The 15,480-nt window shown below is 40.2% G+C and overlaps 2 protein-coding genes and 2 non-coding genes across 4 annotated transcripts; 1 reads left to right on the forward strand and 3 right to left on the reverse strand.

Moving 5' to 3' along the window:
- Positions 1-2,178: 2,178 nt before the first annotated feature.
- nop56 (NOP56 ribonucleoprotein homolog) lies at positions 2,179-8,838 on the reverse strand. The gene is made up of 12 exons (XM_077574126.1): positions 8,706-8,838; positions 7,768-7,857; positions 7,580-7,694; positions 6,235-6,399; positions 5,851-6,049; positions 5,512-5,699; positions 4,720-4,871; positions 4,426-4,526; positions 3,964-4,112; positions 3,174-3,295; positions 2,880-2,984; positions 2,179-2,634 (listed from the first exon to the last, which is right to left on the reverse strand). Exons 1-12 carry the CDS (start codon positions 8,706-8,708, stop codon positions 2,335-2,337), a joined length of 1,689 nt encoding a protein of 562 aa, XP_077430252.1. The 5' UTR covers positions 8,709-8,838; the 3' UTR covers positions 2,179-2,334.
- LOC144057187 (small nucleolar RNA SNORD57) lies at positions 3,068-3,134 on the reverse strand. Its single transcript, XR_013295184.1, has one exon. It is a non-coding gene; the product is annotated as a small nucleolar RNA SNORD57 (small nucleolar RNA).
- LOC144057188 (small nucleolar RNA SNORA26) lies at positions 5,350-5,480 on the reverse strand. Its single transcript, XR_013295185.1, has one exon. It is a non-coding gene; the product is annotated as a small nucleolar RNA SNORA26 (small nucleolar RNA).
- Positions 8,839-11,517: 2,679 nt separating the features above from the next.
- Positions 11,518-13,462, forward strand: mlnl (motilin-like). The gene is made up of 5 exons (XM_077572239.1): positions 11,518-11,626; positions 12,525-12,655; positions 12,924-13,025; positions 13,117-13,222; positions 13,342-13,462. Exons 1-5 carry the CDS (start codon positions 11,536-11,538, stop codon positions 13,347-13,349), a joined length of 438 nt encoding a protein of 145 aa, XP_077428365.1. The 5' UTR covers positions 11,518-11,535; the 3' UTR covers positions 13,350-13,462.
- The last annotated feature ends 2,018 nt before the right edge of the window (positions 13,463-15,480 follow it).

Raw genomic sequence — 15,480 nt, forward strand, 5'->3', positions numbered from 1 at the left:
CTCTCTCATTTTCCTCATTCATCAAATCTTCAAAGTACTCTTTCCATCTTCCCATCACACTACTGGCATCTGTCAACCCACTTTCATGCCTATCCTTTACTACCCTAACCTGTTGCACATCCTTCCCATCTTTGTCTCTTTGGCCTGCCAACCTGTATAGATCAGCCTCTCCCTCATTACTATCCAACCTAGCATACAAGTAACGTAAGCCCCTTGTTTGGCCTTTGCCACTACTTTCACCTTGCGCTGCATTTCCCTGTACTCCTTTCTACTTCAGTCCTCTCAGTGTCTCACTTCTTAGCTAACCTCTTTCTCTGGATCCACTTCTGCACCTCCTCATTCCACCACCAAGTCTTCTTATCTCCTTTCCTTCCATATGACACACCAAGGACTGTCCTACCTGTCTCCCTGATCACATTTGCTGTAGTTGTCCAGTCATCTGGAAGCACCTCCTGACCATCCAGAGCCTGTCTCAACTCCTTCCTAAAAGTCATACAACACTCTTCCTTTTTCAGCTTCCATGATTTCGTCCTCTGCTCTGCCTTTGCCGTCTTTGTCTTCCTCACCACCAGCGTCATCCTACACAGTACCATCCAATGCTGTCTGGCTACACTCTCACCTACCACTACTTTGCAGTTGCTGATCTCCTGCAGATGACACCATCTACACAAGATGTAGTCTACCTGTGTACTCATACCTCCACTCTTTTAGGTCAGCCTATGTTCCTGCCTCTTCTGGGAAAAAAAAGTATTCACAACAGCCATTTCCATTCTTTTTGCAAAGTCAACCACCATCTGTCCTTCTGCGTTCCACTCCTGGATACCAAACTTGCCCATCACCAACTTGTCCATTGAAGTCTGCACCAATGACAACTTTCTCACTTCTAGGGATGCTCTGCATCATTTCATCAAGGTCCAACCAAAAGTTTTCCTTCTCCTCCAGCTCACATCCCAACTGTGGCGCATACCCACTGAGAACGTTGATCATCACACTTTCAATTCCTAGCTTCAGGCTCATCACTCCGACACTTTTTTTTTTTTACCTCCAGGACGTTTCTAACAAACTCCTCCTTCACGATAACTCCTGCTCCATTTCTCTTCCTATCTACACCATGATAGAACAACTTGAACCCTGCTCCTAAACTTCTAGCTTTGCTCCCTTTCCACCTGGTCTCCTGAACACGCAATATGTCCACCTTCCTCCTCTGCATCATGTCAACCAGCTCTCTACCTTTTCCTGTCATAGTTCCAACATTCTAAGTCCCTACTCTCACTCCTGGACTCTTGGTGTTCCTCCCCTTCTTCGACCAACAGTAGTCCAGTTTCCAGCTGTAGGTCAACAGCACCGATGGCGGCCGTTGTTAACCCGGGCCTCGACCGATCCGGTATAAAAGTCATATATTTGATTCGCATGCTTGACAACCCTCCGTATTTATCCGGGCTTGGGACTGGCACAAGACACTGGATTGTGCCCCCTTGCGGCTACATTCCAGATAGCGGTGCTTCAAGCACTGAATATTGAGTGCTTGAAGCGCCACCATCTGGCGGTCGTCCGGGGCTCATAAGAACCGTAGTTACAGTCATAACTATCGTTTTAAGTTATAATTTGAAAACATATAACACAAAATAAATTTCTCTCCCAGACCTCAAACGATAAATATACATTCAGTTGGACTGTATGGCATTTTCTCCCTTATAACCCAACGCAATGCTTCCATCTACAGGGATTGTGGAATCGCAAAATGTAATATCCTGAAAATTGAATACAATTTGCACTTAACTGTCAAAAATGTAAAACCCCAAAATAAAATAACTTCATAAATATAATAAATCCTGATATTGTAAAACCATTGCTTAATAACTCAACTCGTCAAGTCCAACATTGACCATTCAAATCGGACAGTGTTAAAAAATACACTTTGGTGGTAAAAATAAACAGCAACATTTTAACACAATTTTTGGTTTACATAAAAAGTTTTTTTTTGGGGGGGGGGGGGGTGTCTTAAAATGGAATAAATCCCCAATAAATTGTGTAGTCTAAACCATTATTGTAATTTTATTACCATATCAGGATTTTTCATTACATTGGGCTTTATTAGTCTCAAGAAATTTTTAGGGTTTATAACAATTCGCCATAATGTATTTGGTGGAAGTAAATGGTTGGATTCCAATACAGGTATTTTTTTTTCCACTGAGAATTTTATTTACATAAGTACAAGAAAAGTAAGCAATTCAAGGCACAGGTAACAAAACGTGACTATCGTCAAAAAAAGGGAATAAAATGAAAAACTGTACACAAAAATAATTCAGTCTTGAGTCTGATCTATTCAATTCTTTACTCCACATTTTTCTTCTTTCTCTTTTTCTTCTCAGACACTGGAGTTTCTGGGATGTCCTCCGCCGGCTCATCTTCAATGACCTCCGACTTCCGTTTCTTTTTCTTCTTTGCTGGCGTGTTGGTGTCGTCTGCCGTGACCTCAACCGCAGGAGCCTCCTCAATTTCCTCGGGCTCGGACTTGCGCTTCCTTTTCTTTTTTGTGGGTGCGTCACCTGCAGCTGGCATCTCTTCAGCTGCGACCTCCTGTTGCTCTTCCTCTGCCACACGTTTCTTTTTCCCTCCGGAGTCTCCGTTAACCTAGAATTCAAGAGTCAAATGACCGTTTTTTATTTAGTAAGCTGGCCACATAATGAGCTATTTGTCATTGCAGCAAGTCTTTCAAATTGTATGACTCGCTTCAGTGATCAAGCCCACTATTTGGGGCTCGCCAATGGTTCGGAGTCAGACTAATCTTGCATATTACACTGAGACAGGACCACGGGTCAAGAGTCGGATCTCAAATCTTAACATGCAGAGTTGCATTAGGATGAGGCGTCGTTTACCTCGGTGTCACCGTTTGCAAGGAGCGCTTGCTTCTTTTCACGCTTCTTGCGCTTCTTTTCCTGTTTTTCTAGTTTACGCTTCATCTCCACGGCAACATCTGATGCCTGCAAAAAGGGAACACATAATGATCAACACCACGTGGGCCAAGCCTTTGCTAAGTATTTTCTAGCTTCAGAATGAACTGGCTGCATCAGGCTCATTAAATCAGTTTTGACCCTCAGCTATAATCAGGGACAACTTGGTCATCATCCACAGCATTAACGGCACCAGAGTGATGATGAAAAGGAGCTCACCTCCTTCGCGGCCTCTTTCATGACATCAACATTTTTGCGCGGTAGCTCGCCGGACTCGTAGAAAGACAGGCGCTCCTCCACCTGCTCGCGCAGTTTGTCACCAAACACGCTGGAGGGCAATTCTAAAAAGAACCAGAACCAAAACCCAAAATGAATCCATCTGAGGCAATGGAGGTCTCAAAATTCTTCTACAGGTGGGAAAGCTCAGTAATTAATTTCTCAACATCAATCCAAAAAATTGAATGCTGTTGACGAAAAATAGGAGCATCATAGCAAAGCCAATAAGAGACGTGCAGTCCCCCCTAAAGTATCCGCCCACTTTCACGTAACAGGATTAGGGCTAGTGAAGAGAAGAAAAAAAAAGGGGTTGGCAGGACTCACTTTAATCTTATAGTTCTCAGACTTTAATCTCAGAATTCTGACTGCGATGTAGAGCCATGAATTGTGAGGAGAAAAAAAAAAAATCGCAATTGTCACTTTTAAGTCAGAATGCTTAGAATAAAGTCAGAATCCTGCAGACCTTTTTTCTTCTCTTCACTGGTCCTAATCCCGCCAAAATTTGTGCAATAATCTGATGCTTTTTCTTTCAAACAGGTTTGCGTAACAGCAAATGCAGTTTCACAGGTCAAACCAGTCACATTCTAATATTTTTTGACCAACTGAAGTTGGAATTCTGAACGTTTGATCTGAGACCCAAATGTCTTCCATATACAACACAAACCAAGGAATTTGCACTTTGCCGTTCCAATATTTTCAGAGGGGACTGCAGTCGCACATTAGGTGGTCTCACCAGAGAAGCAGTCGATGCGAGAGGCAATGGTGCACTTGTTGGCCAAATATCTGGAGATGCGGCCCTTGTTCTTGGCGGCAGCGCGGCCGATGAAGGTCGAGTGGAAGATTAGGCCGTACTTGGGGGTGTTGCCGCGAGTCTTCAGGGCTCTGTGCGAGATTACAGCTGCTTTCACACTCGGGAAGCGTTAAAATAAAAACAGGACTATGGGACAAAAGGCAGCTGTTCATTTGGACAAGTTGTACGACCGCATACTGAAATGTCAATTTGCTCCTCTAACCATTTTCCTCATCTTATCTCGCCGCTGCGTGTGGTTGCTCAGACTTTGGGATGCAATGGGGGAGGCGGGGATCACTCCCGACAAGACCGGCGGTCTTCATGGGTCACCCCGCTCTGCTCCGGCCCAGCCCTGCCATCACAGCAACCACATGTCTCCCCAGCAGGGAGGGGGCGCCCCAGTACCTGAACAGGGCCTTCTCTGCTCCCAGGATCTGGACTGTGGAGGCGGGGTACTTTGCCAGGTTGGTTAGACTGCCGGCGTGGGAGATCAGACGAGCACCCACCTGGACACGAAAATATCAAAATGCTGAATACTTGGGAGCGCTTGTCTTCAGAAAAAACAAACAGCCAAGTAAGAGTTGGACCATCAGCACCAGAAGTTTCTCCTCACACCAAATCAGTGGATTGACAGATTATTGGTCAAACATCATTGGTCTCATTTTTCCCTGTATAAGCAAAAAAAGCCAAAGAGCTCACCACTTCTCCGATCAATGCGGCTAAGTTGGGAGCCACTTGGCTCATCTTGGAGCGCAAGTACTCTTGCAGCTCCAGACGATACGCTGCCAGAGACACCACACGATTGGAGAACCTCTCGATGTTGATCAGGTCGATGGGCGAAATGTCCATACCTGCGCACACACACCAAAAAAAGTGTCAAGATCAACATAATCCAGAGGGCTACATGTGGATGTCTTTAAAATAAATAAAAACATGAATTTCTATTTTTTTAAAGATAAAATACTCTTCAAATGAATAAGTTAGATAAAAAAATGAAGCAAAATATTCAAAAAATATGCCAGTCCAAAAGTTTTCAGAAAATAGATTTTTTATCATCAAAAAATGTCCAACAAGTAATCAGAAAAGATTAAAAAAGGAAGAGAAAAGCAGAAATTTAACAAAAATGTCAGAGAATTAAAAAAAATAAATAAATAAAAAATCACAAAAAATGCTAATGTCAGAAATCTCACAGAAAGTCAGAAAAGTCTAAAATAAACCCAAAAAACGCCCCCAGTACACAAGAGTTTTTGGTTATTTATTTGCCCTAAAATGTCTCTTGACAGGAAAGGTTGCTGACCCCTGACCTAGTCAAAAGCTAGCAAGATGATCATGTGTTTCTCCCGACAGGATCCGCAGCGAGGATGACGGCCTCCACTACAGGTTTATGAGAGATTTTCTCTACCCCCCTGTGTTCAACACCAGAGACACTCATCGGTCCAAGATGTGCGATAAAGGGGCACAGCGGATTCAACGCAATACAACAGTACGAACCCATCGAGGAGCGCGACGCGTCGAGGATGGCCTGCGCCTTGGCGTTGTCCATGACCACCTCCTCCAGGCTCTCCACGCTCTCATCCGTCAACTCCTTGCGGTTGCCGATGAGCTGCGCCAGACGGCAGTACATGGAGTTCTCCGGCACGATCCGCACCAGCTCAGGGAAGTGGTAACCGTACCATTCGCTGAACCATACGGAAAAGGACCAACATTAGGAATATTTGCAAATTGGTAGCACATCCCCTGGACACAAAGTTCCCAACATATCTTTAGAGCTTTTCCAACGCAAACTGTCCATCCCTATGTTTTTGGAAATCTTCTGCGCGATTGGCTTACCGGACCCGCATGGAGAAGGTGTTAATGTCCTTATCGAGCTGATCCAACAGCGCAATGGACTGGATGATCATGTTGTCCGCCCGGTTGACATTAAATTTGACCTTGGCTCGGGAGTAACTGTGACCCAGCCCCAACTGGGCCTTGGAGGCCGCCAAGGCCGTCAGGCCCTTCACCAGCAAGTGAAAGTGAAGACGAATCCCTGACAGGAAGCAAAACAAAGCAAAGGTTGGATGGTGTCAGCATGAGTAGCATCTGATTGTGTGAGCAGCTGGCTGTTCAGATTTTCAGTATGAACCTTCATGGGTGTCAGGGGTCACATTGTCACATCATAAACACACCACACATGTTTTGTACAATGCGCAGCTGTAGCATAAAACTACAAACCTCTTGTTAATTCTGCAACCACGCCACCTGTCTGGATGGAGAAACCAAATTCTTCTTGTAAGGCAGCACCAATTTTGGTATCTCCAACTCCCAGTGGAGCCTTCTTCTTCCCAGATTGAGGAAGGTTTGTCTCAAGGAACAACTTGAGGTCAGCATGAACCACACCTACAAAAAGGCAGAAACCCTTTTAAGCTTATGCTTTGGAGGCTACACGGGGTCTCTGTCTAGGAGTCAGGCGGATGTTTGTCCGATGATGCCCATTTTATGCATTGCATTAGCAACTACAATGCGGTCAACAAATAGTGCATTTACTTTATTTCCATTTCTCGTCAGTCTGGTTGTCCTGTAGCAACACACTGCCACTCATAGGTGAATTCAGGTATTATAGCAGACTTAATGCCATGTTGGTTATCATGTGCACCACACACACTGGAGGATCACTAAGCATGACGAGTAAAGTCATGCAATTAATTACGATTAAAAAATGTAATCACCTGGCTCCCCTAATTTTTTTTTTAAAAAAGAAGAAAAGATTAAAAAGTAGGAGTGTCAGGCGATTAAAATTTGTCATTGTAATTAATCGCATGACTTTACTAATTAACTCACGATTTTTATCTGTTCTAAACACTTTCATACTCTTGTTGAAAATTTGGAAAAAATGTTAAATAGAAATAGTTACAATTAAATTTTTTACGACTATAGCCGTCAATGGCAGTGAGGGAGTTAAATTTAAAGACATTTTAAATTACAAAAGCATACAATCACAATGAATTAGGGTAACTTAAACTTGAAGTGTGTGCCTTAGCTGCTTCCAAAAATATTTTGCATGCCATTCAACACAACTCAAATGTATAATAACGGCTAAACAAAACACCAGCAAACAAAACTCTTAACTCTTTGACTGCCAAAAACGTTAAATAACGTTTAGTAAAATCCTAGGGAGGAGTGCCAAAGACGTTAAAAAACGTTTGTTTCAAAACAGAGGTGAAACTAACCATTTTCTATTGTTGATTACTGAAAAACGGAATAAGGTAGAAACAAACTTTTTTTTTCTGATGAAAGATGAGAGTCCAATCTTTCATTTGGTAGTATGTGTGTTTCCATAGTCCAAACACATAATTTTCTGTGGACCTTGAAAGATCAGTCAAAAATGCTTAAATGGGCTGGCACCCACGGCATCCCTTTTCTGAAAACGTCTGGCAGTCAAAGAGTTAAGGTCAGATGTTCAGGTTCAACAGAAAGCTGTCAGCACAGTAATTCAGTGGATTGACAGATTTGAAAACATCACCACATCTGAGTGCAGTTAAACAATACATTTAAATAAACTTGCGGTAAGAAAACTTACCTTCAGAAACGGCATTTATGTTCTCCAGGGCAGCTTGTGCTGACTTAAAAGGGAAAAAGGCAGCCAAGCTCACCATGCTGTTGAACTTTGCCAGACTCAGGACACTCCGTTCCACCTGAAACATACACTCGGCCGTGAGACATCCACAACAATGCAAAACTAAGTAGCAGCGAGGCAATCAAACTCACCTGAGGCAGCAGCATACCAATCTCCTCGACCTCCTTAACAGCAAACAACGCATAGCCGGACGCATGCTCGAACAACACGTGCAACAGCACCTGAATAAATGCAATTGATTGATCAATAAGTTTCATCATTTATCACATTATTTTGACAAAATACCTTGTTAATAAAACACAACGCCGTTACTAATAATTGTTAAATTTTATTCATGTTAAAAACTGATTATTATTTCATATACTTTGAATGCTTTTGTACATTGTTAAACAGGACATTATGAGCAAAAATCTCCTGCGTGCTTAATATGCACTTAAATATATTTCATCATACTCCAATTGAAATTGATTTATTATGAAACAAATTATTTGGCATAATCTATGGACACCTTGAAGCATATTGCCCGCCCCCCTTATAAGCTTGTAAATACGTTTAAAGCAAAGAAAGCGCATTATCAGGCAAATAGGTCTAATTTAACAACGCAGTCATCGATGAAAATGTGAAAATACTGCACTCTCTCCTGCCACATGTTTGTGCACCACGTGTTAGCCACGACACCACGTGTGCAAACCCTTTCGGGTGAAGCAGCAAGCAGCTAATGCATGCTAATCACAAAGTTTAGAATTTAAGTTCTCCAGCGGTGGCACTTCTTAAACACTTTGGTTTTATACTACAACATCAAACGTGTTCATTTATTTTAGGCGGCGGTAATTCTTAAGTAGAAAGCGATGTAACGCAAATTCACGCAGATCGAATGTTAGCCACATGGGTGGCTAACGACTTAGCTAAGGAGATCAGGCCTAGAACAGGATTGGAAAAGGCAGACCGAAAAGACGATTTAATGTATTTAATTTTATTCAAACACGAATAACATTGCGTGCACGTCTGCAGTAAATGACCAAGCTAAAATTATAGCTAAGTCATACATATGTAGAATTTTTTTTCTTACCATGATTGGTGAATCTTCAGCAGCACACGATTCGTGTGCGCTCAGATGCTTCCTCTCCGGTTAAAAGACAGCTCAGTCACTCTTCAACGAACTCTAAGCGATAGATTATCGCGAGATCCGGAGAAAGCATCGCGAGAGGCATTAAAGAAGCTGTGATTGCTTCTCGTGCCATCTCGTGGACAAGGGGGAAAAAGTTACAAAAAGTACAGTATTCACTCTCTGTCCCTGAGTGGAAGTACAAATACTACAACAACAAAGACGATAAAAGTACAGATACTAATTCAACTAATCTATTTTGCGAAAAGTAATAAAATAAAATATGGCAAATAGCATATATTTGTGAAAAATATATTAAATATGCCAATTTTGGATATTTCAGCCAGACACCAGTAATATATATGAATATATATATATTGCCGATTAAATATTTTACAATTACATAAAGTTAAGTTTTTATTTGAATACTAATATGATTTTCATATGTATTTACTTAATTAGATAGTAACAGGGACAGGGTTGCAAATCAATGCTTATGTTAGAGTTTTTGCTCACTTGTATGTGTTTTCTCCAGGTACAGGTTTCCTCCCACATTCCAAGAACATGCATGAGGTTAGTTGAAGACCCTAAATTGTCCTTAGGTGTGATTGTGAGTATTAATGCTTGTCTGTCCATTGATAGCCATATGTGTCCTGTGACTGGCTGGGTCAGCTGTGATAATGTGGATAAACAGTATCAAAAATAAATAGATGCATATCATCGGGAGGGAGGAGATAAAAGAAAGCAAACTTAAGTGGTGCTGAAGATCTATTTGATATTTTAACAAATATTTTGGAATCATTTTCAGTACACTTCACACCTGATCAGACCCTGGGGGATAAATAGATAGATAAATACACTCAGGCTTTAATTACCACATCTAAACATATGTGCCTGCACTGATGAAGCCAGGTCAGATGGGAGGTGAAACCAACTTCTAAGACAATCACACCAGTTGAAATAGTGCTTCCATCTGTCCATTAACAGAAAATATGCATTTTTGAGTTAATTTTGTTTAACATATATATATATATATATATATATATATATATATATATATATATATATATATATATATATATATATATATATATATATATATATATATATATATATATATATATATATATATATATATATATATATATATATATATATATGTATATATATATATGTATATATATATATATAGGCAGCACGGTGGCTGACTGGTTAGCACGTCCGCCTCCCAGTGCAGAGGACGTGAGATCAAGTCCGGGCTTCGGCCTTCCTGGGTGGAGTTTGCATGTTCTCCCCGTGCTTGCGTGGGTTTTCACCGGGTACTCCGGTTTCCTCCCACATTCCAAAGACATGCATGGCAGGTTAATTGAACACTCCAAATTGTCCATAGGTGTGATTGTGAGTATGGTTGTTCGTCTCTGTGTGCCCTGCGATTGGCTGGCAACCAGTTCAGGGTGTACCCCGCCTACTGCCCGAAGCCAGCTGGGATAGGCTCCAGCACCCCCGTGACCCTAGTGAGGAAAAGCGGTCAAGAAAATGGATGGATGGATGGATATATATATATATATATATATAAATAAACTATTTATGGTTCACTCACTTCATACTGTATTACTATAGTGTTTGTTTTGTTTTGTTTGTTTTTATTTGTTAATTTTTCCTTTCGGACAATCATAGAGACAATTTACAACATTCATTTTTCGCATACAATTATACCTGAAAAGAAAAAAGGCTGACCTGATGAAGCCGAAGCTTATTAGTGTATTGGTCTTTGCAGATATAGTCACACATGCTAATTTTGTCTTTACTGTAGTACAGTGTACTAAATATAGGAACTAAAATAAATGTCAACAAAACACTGGCTAGTGATAGTCAGCATTAGAGAATGATATATTGTAGACTAGACAGCTCTTAATATCTTCATTTAGGATTTTTAGGTCAAAGTGACAAGAACTGCTGTGTACAGATACACCGTGTACACACAGTTGGATGATTGAGGATTGAAGTTAAAAAATTGGATGATCTCATGCAATCAGTGACTACCTGAAGATAGGTGCTGATGGACATCACCAAATTCTGAGCTTCACTTGCTGCATTTACAATAAGTACTGAAAATATAAAACACAATTGCACTGGAGGTATCTAACGTTCAAGAAGGGAAAATCCAAAAAGCACGTGTACGTCATGCTGATGCTTCATTCAGGTCTGCACACAATTTTATGTACTTGACTCATTGTACTACAACGACGGTGTGATTTTTAATAGTCCATTTCTCCAGCGTGGTCGTACAATACAAACCCAACATGTGCTAACATTTTACCACCTTGCAGGAACACAGTCAAGTGGTGGATTTGAGGAAAAGCATCATTAACGTTGTGGAGCGTTGCAGTGTTTCTTAGGAGCGCATGCATGTGAGCCTTGATGTGCGCAACTCTCTATTACTGCCAGGTCATAAATGTCACATCGTGTTGGTTTATTCTTAGAAGCAGAGAATTTATGGCTGACCTTTAAGGACACAAAATCCCACAGAGGTACGACAACTACATACATTTCACACAGATCAGATGTGGTATGCAAAATGAAATACTGTTTTTCAGTATTGAGCTTATCAAAAACCAAATGACAACATGCATGTACACTGAGTGTACACCCAAAAAAAAAAAAGCCAAATTCATGTGTGATCTTTGTGTTTCCAGGAGCCTGGATGGGAATGTTTGAGAAGGAGCCTGTTGAGGAGCGGATGTGAGGGAGGATAGTAAAAAGCCGGGGCATCAGGAGTACCTTGATATAAAAGATGACTGGGACGAGCTCCCATTCAGACAGGAGACATTCTTCTCATCCTATAGCGCACTTCTGGGACCAACTGACCTCGGTTCAAACAACAGGTGAGTATTTAACATTTTGGCTTTTTCTGTTTCTACTCTGTTGTGATTTGTTTAACACTATGTAGAACTGTCTTGTCAAGATTGCCAGAGGAATTTATCTCATCCAGTGTGTATAGTCTTGTGACTCCCATGCACTCCCACACACATATTTGTCAATCTGCATTTGGAAATTTTCATGTGTCCGTATGACTTATTACACACCTACGTACTATTTCTCAGAGTCTACGCTCACTGGTCACAAGAATACGCCCAAAGAATATAATGTATGGCCAATTTTGTCTACAAATATAAAAATGCTCATTTTAGACCGAAACAGCTATTATTACTTACTGACGGTATCACACAAAACTGAACATCATCAATTTTGTTAAAGGTATTGGGATGATACCGGGCTTATTTTAAGGTATCTTGAAGGAGTCAAAACATGGTATTCTGATTAATATTGTGTTTGTGGAATATGAATTAAGCAGCAAAATCCACACATTTTTAGCTATCTCAGGGGGCGGCCATTTTGCCACTTGCTGTTGACTGAAAATGACATCACAGTGCCCAAGGACTCAGGTAACAACCAATCAAGACTCACCTGTTTTCTGAGTCTAGTCATGTGACAGTCACAAGCTGAACCGTGATTGGTCATTTCCTGAGCACTGAGCAACTGTGATGTCATTTCATTTGGCAGAAAATGGTAAAATGGCCGCCCCCTGAGATGAATAAAAATGAGTGGACTTTGTTGCTTAATGCATATTCCACAAACACAGCAATAATCAGAATAGCATGTTTAGACTATTAAGATTGCATAGAACACATTATTGAAAGACTTCCCCTTTAAATCAAAATTTCTGATGCAAGTCTAGTGTTGGATGTTACATTGTAAGTGTGCATCTTCCCATTTGTCCAGCACAGAGCAGAATGAGCATGCGTGGAGCTGTTGCTGTCTGCGTGATGTTGGCGTGCCTTATGGCGTTGCTGGTTGAGAGGACACAAGGACACATCACCTTTTTTAGCCCGAAGGAGATGTTGCTGATGAAAGTAAGACAACTGGGTTACATTGGACAGCATGTACTGACAAGCACGCTAAAACTTAAGTATATGAGACCATTTCCAAACAGCTTGATGTTTCATATTATTCAGAAATTTAAGCTCCAAGGGACTGTAGCCACATGGAGGAACACTGATGACAAAGTAAAGAGAGGAATAAAACAAATAGGGAAAAAAAGGGAAAAAAAGCCCACAACAACCTCTCAAGAATTAACTCCGCTGCGACTTTGTGTTTTGTGATTGGTTGTCTGCTCTCCAGGAGCGAGAGGGTAGAAAAGACATGGAGCCTCGGTCGGAGGACGGCCATTTTGAAGAAGTTGCTGTCCAACAGCTTCCTCAAGTTGACCACGGTGGAAATCCAGTGCGTCTACAGTATACACATGCCCCGACTTAATATAGCCACCCCCATTGTGTTGTATAATACTGGATGTTAATTTTCTGTGTGTGTATAGGATAAAACAGTGGATATCACAGTGCGTCTTTCACCCAAACAACTGGACCATGTTGCTCCTGTGCTTGAGGAGCTCATCCATGAAATTGTGGACGAGAGACAGAAAGGTACTAAAATAATCCAAGAACTAAAAACTTTGTTGATAAGTGACCGATGATGATTAACATGGAGAAACTAGGAACAAACAAAAAGTGATTGGGTTCTCTCACATTCCTTGTCTTTACAGCTAAGTAGTGTGCTGAAGAACAGAAGATAAAGTTGCTGTATGGATTCTTCAAAAGACAGAATGCTCTTATATTTGCTTGTGTTTCAATAAATCAGTCAATAAAGGGAAATTGTTTAACTAATTGAAGCCTTTGTTGTTGTCCAAAATTACTCATAGCCCACAGGTCTGTTTTAAAGTCCTATAAATGAGAATTTCAAAATGTAAACACTTGTAGACATAAATCAATAATGCTAAACACATTTGCATTGCAATTCTAATTTAATTTAAATTTATGAAGCCTTGGTTTAATATTGGTAAATGAAACAGCCACTCTGAAAGAAATTCTTTCAAAAGGTTATTGATGAGTTCATGTAATGTTTTCGCTCATAATACTAAAGATTGAAAAGATCGTAGTCAGTGCATCTTGACAGCGACATTTGCGCCTCTTCCGCTTTCTCCTGCATGTCAGCTTGTGCTGCTGCACGAGTCTGGTGCTCCATTAGGCTGCTGGCTGTTTAGTGGATTAGCTCTTAGGCTAGTGAAATGCTCCTGAGTTGTCAGTAGCAAATTCCATCTAGTAAATAAATAAATAAAAATAATAAATATTTAAATAATGGTGATCATATGCTAATTTGCAGTGGATATTAGTGTTTATTTTTTATTTTTTTTACTATTGTTACCGCTGTAGGACAAAAAATATGTTTAAAATAATCACTGTTGCAAGCTAACGCAGCCATCTTGTTCACATAAAGACAGTCGAGACAAATGCACCAGTTTTGTGGCAGTGCAATCCAAATATTTGTTAAACAACAACAAGATTTGTTAAAAATTCAAGGGAAAATTCTTACTTTTATTTATAAAGAACAACTTTATTCAGTAATAAAACAAAATCAGCAGTGAACATCAAGTCTAACTTTACCAATTGGTGTAAAATCTTTATATATGAACAATTGACAACGTAATTACGCAAAGTACAAATACATACATTTTTTTTAAAGTATGCATTATCTCCCAACTTAAGTAAATGGTCACCAATGAAATACACTTTTTCCATAACAGTAAAGACAAAGAGCTACAGATAAGTCATCTAAATTGCAAGATTAACATGTGTCGCCCTTCAAATTCTGTGGGCATAGGCTACAAGTTCATAAATAAACTAAATGCTCATTAAACCCATTACACTCTTGTCTTTATAATTGCAGTAACGGTAAAGACATGCAATTGTTCTGACACGTTCATAAATTAATGCTATCTCAGAAAAAAGACAACAAAAAAACATCTATTTTGCTAAAAAAGCTGCCGCATCCCAGCACTTTGTCTCACAGATCCCTCTGGTGTATTGCAACAACATAATGAGGCTCGCTACAGTGGCAATAACAATGAAGGCAGCTTGAGTGAAAAACAAACAAAAAAAACATTTGTAAAAGAGGCACAAAAAGTAACTCTAATGATATAAAGTCACATTTGTGTTTTCATGAAAAACTAAGAATAAAATAATAAGAATATAAAGCAGTGAGAATCAACATTTACAATAAACCCCCAAAACATAATACACCTCTTCAGAAAAGATGTTGCAAATTATGAAACTTTGTTTCGGACACATAATGGTAAAGACTTTCTAGCTTTTAAAGTTTGAAAGATATTACTTCAAAATGTTCATTTTCTTAAAAGTAATTTACTACGGTTTGAAAAATAACTCTCAGTAATTAAAATACTCCTATCCTCAAAATAGATTTTCAGTAAATTCAGTGGGGCATGTCTTACTAATCACATTATATGAAAATAACACATAAGCATGATTATCATCAGTATTGTTCATTCGGTAATTTTACCGTTTTGACATGTCATCATTATTGCTCTCTTTTTTTTCTCTCTTTTTTTTGTATTTTTAAATTTTTTATTTTGTATGTGTGTGTGCGTGTGTGTGCGTGCGTGTGTGCGTGCGTGTGAGTGTGTACTCATTGGTTAGAAACACCTATGAAAAAACCCACGGGTTACCAACCAGAGTCTTTCACTAACCCCAGAAACATCTAAATTCCAACAAATTAAGGAGACCTCAAGACCCCACCGGCCAACAGCCCCCGCTCCCCCCATGAACAAAGCCCCCCCACCCCCATCCACCCGCCACCCACCCCGCCACCCACCACAACCAAGCCCCAG

The sequence above is a fragment of the Vanacampus margaritifer genome, chromosome 8 (genome assembly GCF_051991255.1).
Source record: "Vanacampus margaritifer isolate UIUO_Vmar chromosome 8, RoL_Vmar_1.0, whole genome shotgun sequence".
NCBI classification, from domain to species: Eukaryota; Metazoa; Chordata; class Actinopteri; order Syngnathiformes; family Syngnathidae; genus Vanacampus; species Vanacampus margaritifer.

Coding starts and splice junctions, on each gene's coding strand:
- nop56 (XM_077574126.1), bottom strand. Junction 6,050..6,234: donor GGTTGCAGAATTAACAAGAG/GTTTGTAGTTTT, acceptor GCTTCCTGTCAG/GGATTCGTCTTCACTTTCAC. Junction 4,113..4,425: donor GCAGAGAAGGCCCTGTTCAG/GTACTGGGGCGC, acceptor AATCTCGCACAG/AGCCCTGAAGACTCGCGGCA.
- mlnl (XM_077572239.1), top strand. CDS start 11,536: ATGACTGGGACGAGCTCCCATTCAGACAGGAGACATTCTTCTCATCCT. Junction 11,627..12,524: donor GACCTCGGTTCAAACAACAG/GTGAGTATTTAA, acceptor CCATTTGTCCAG/CACAGAGCAGAATGAGCATG. Junction 13,026..13,116: donor TTGACCACGGTGGAAATCCA/GTGCGTCTACAG, acceptor GTGTGTGTATAG/GATAAAACAGTGGATATCAC.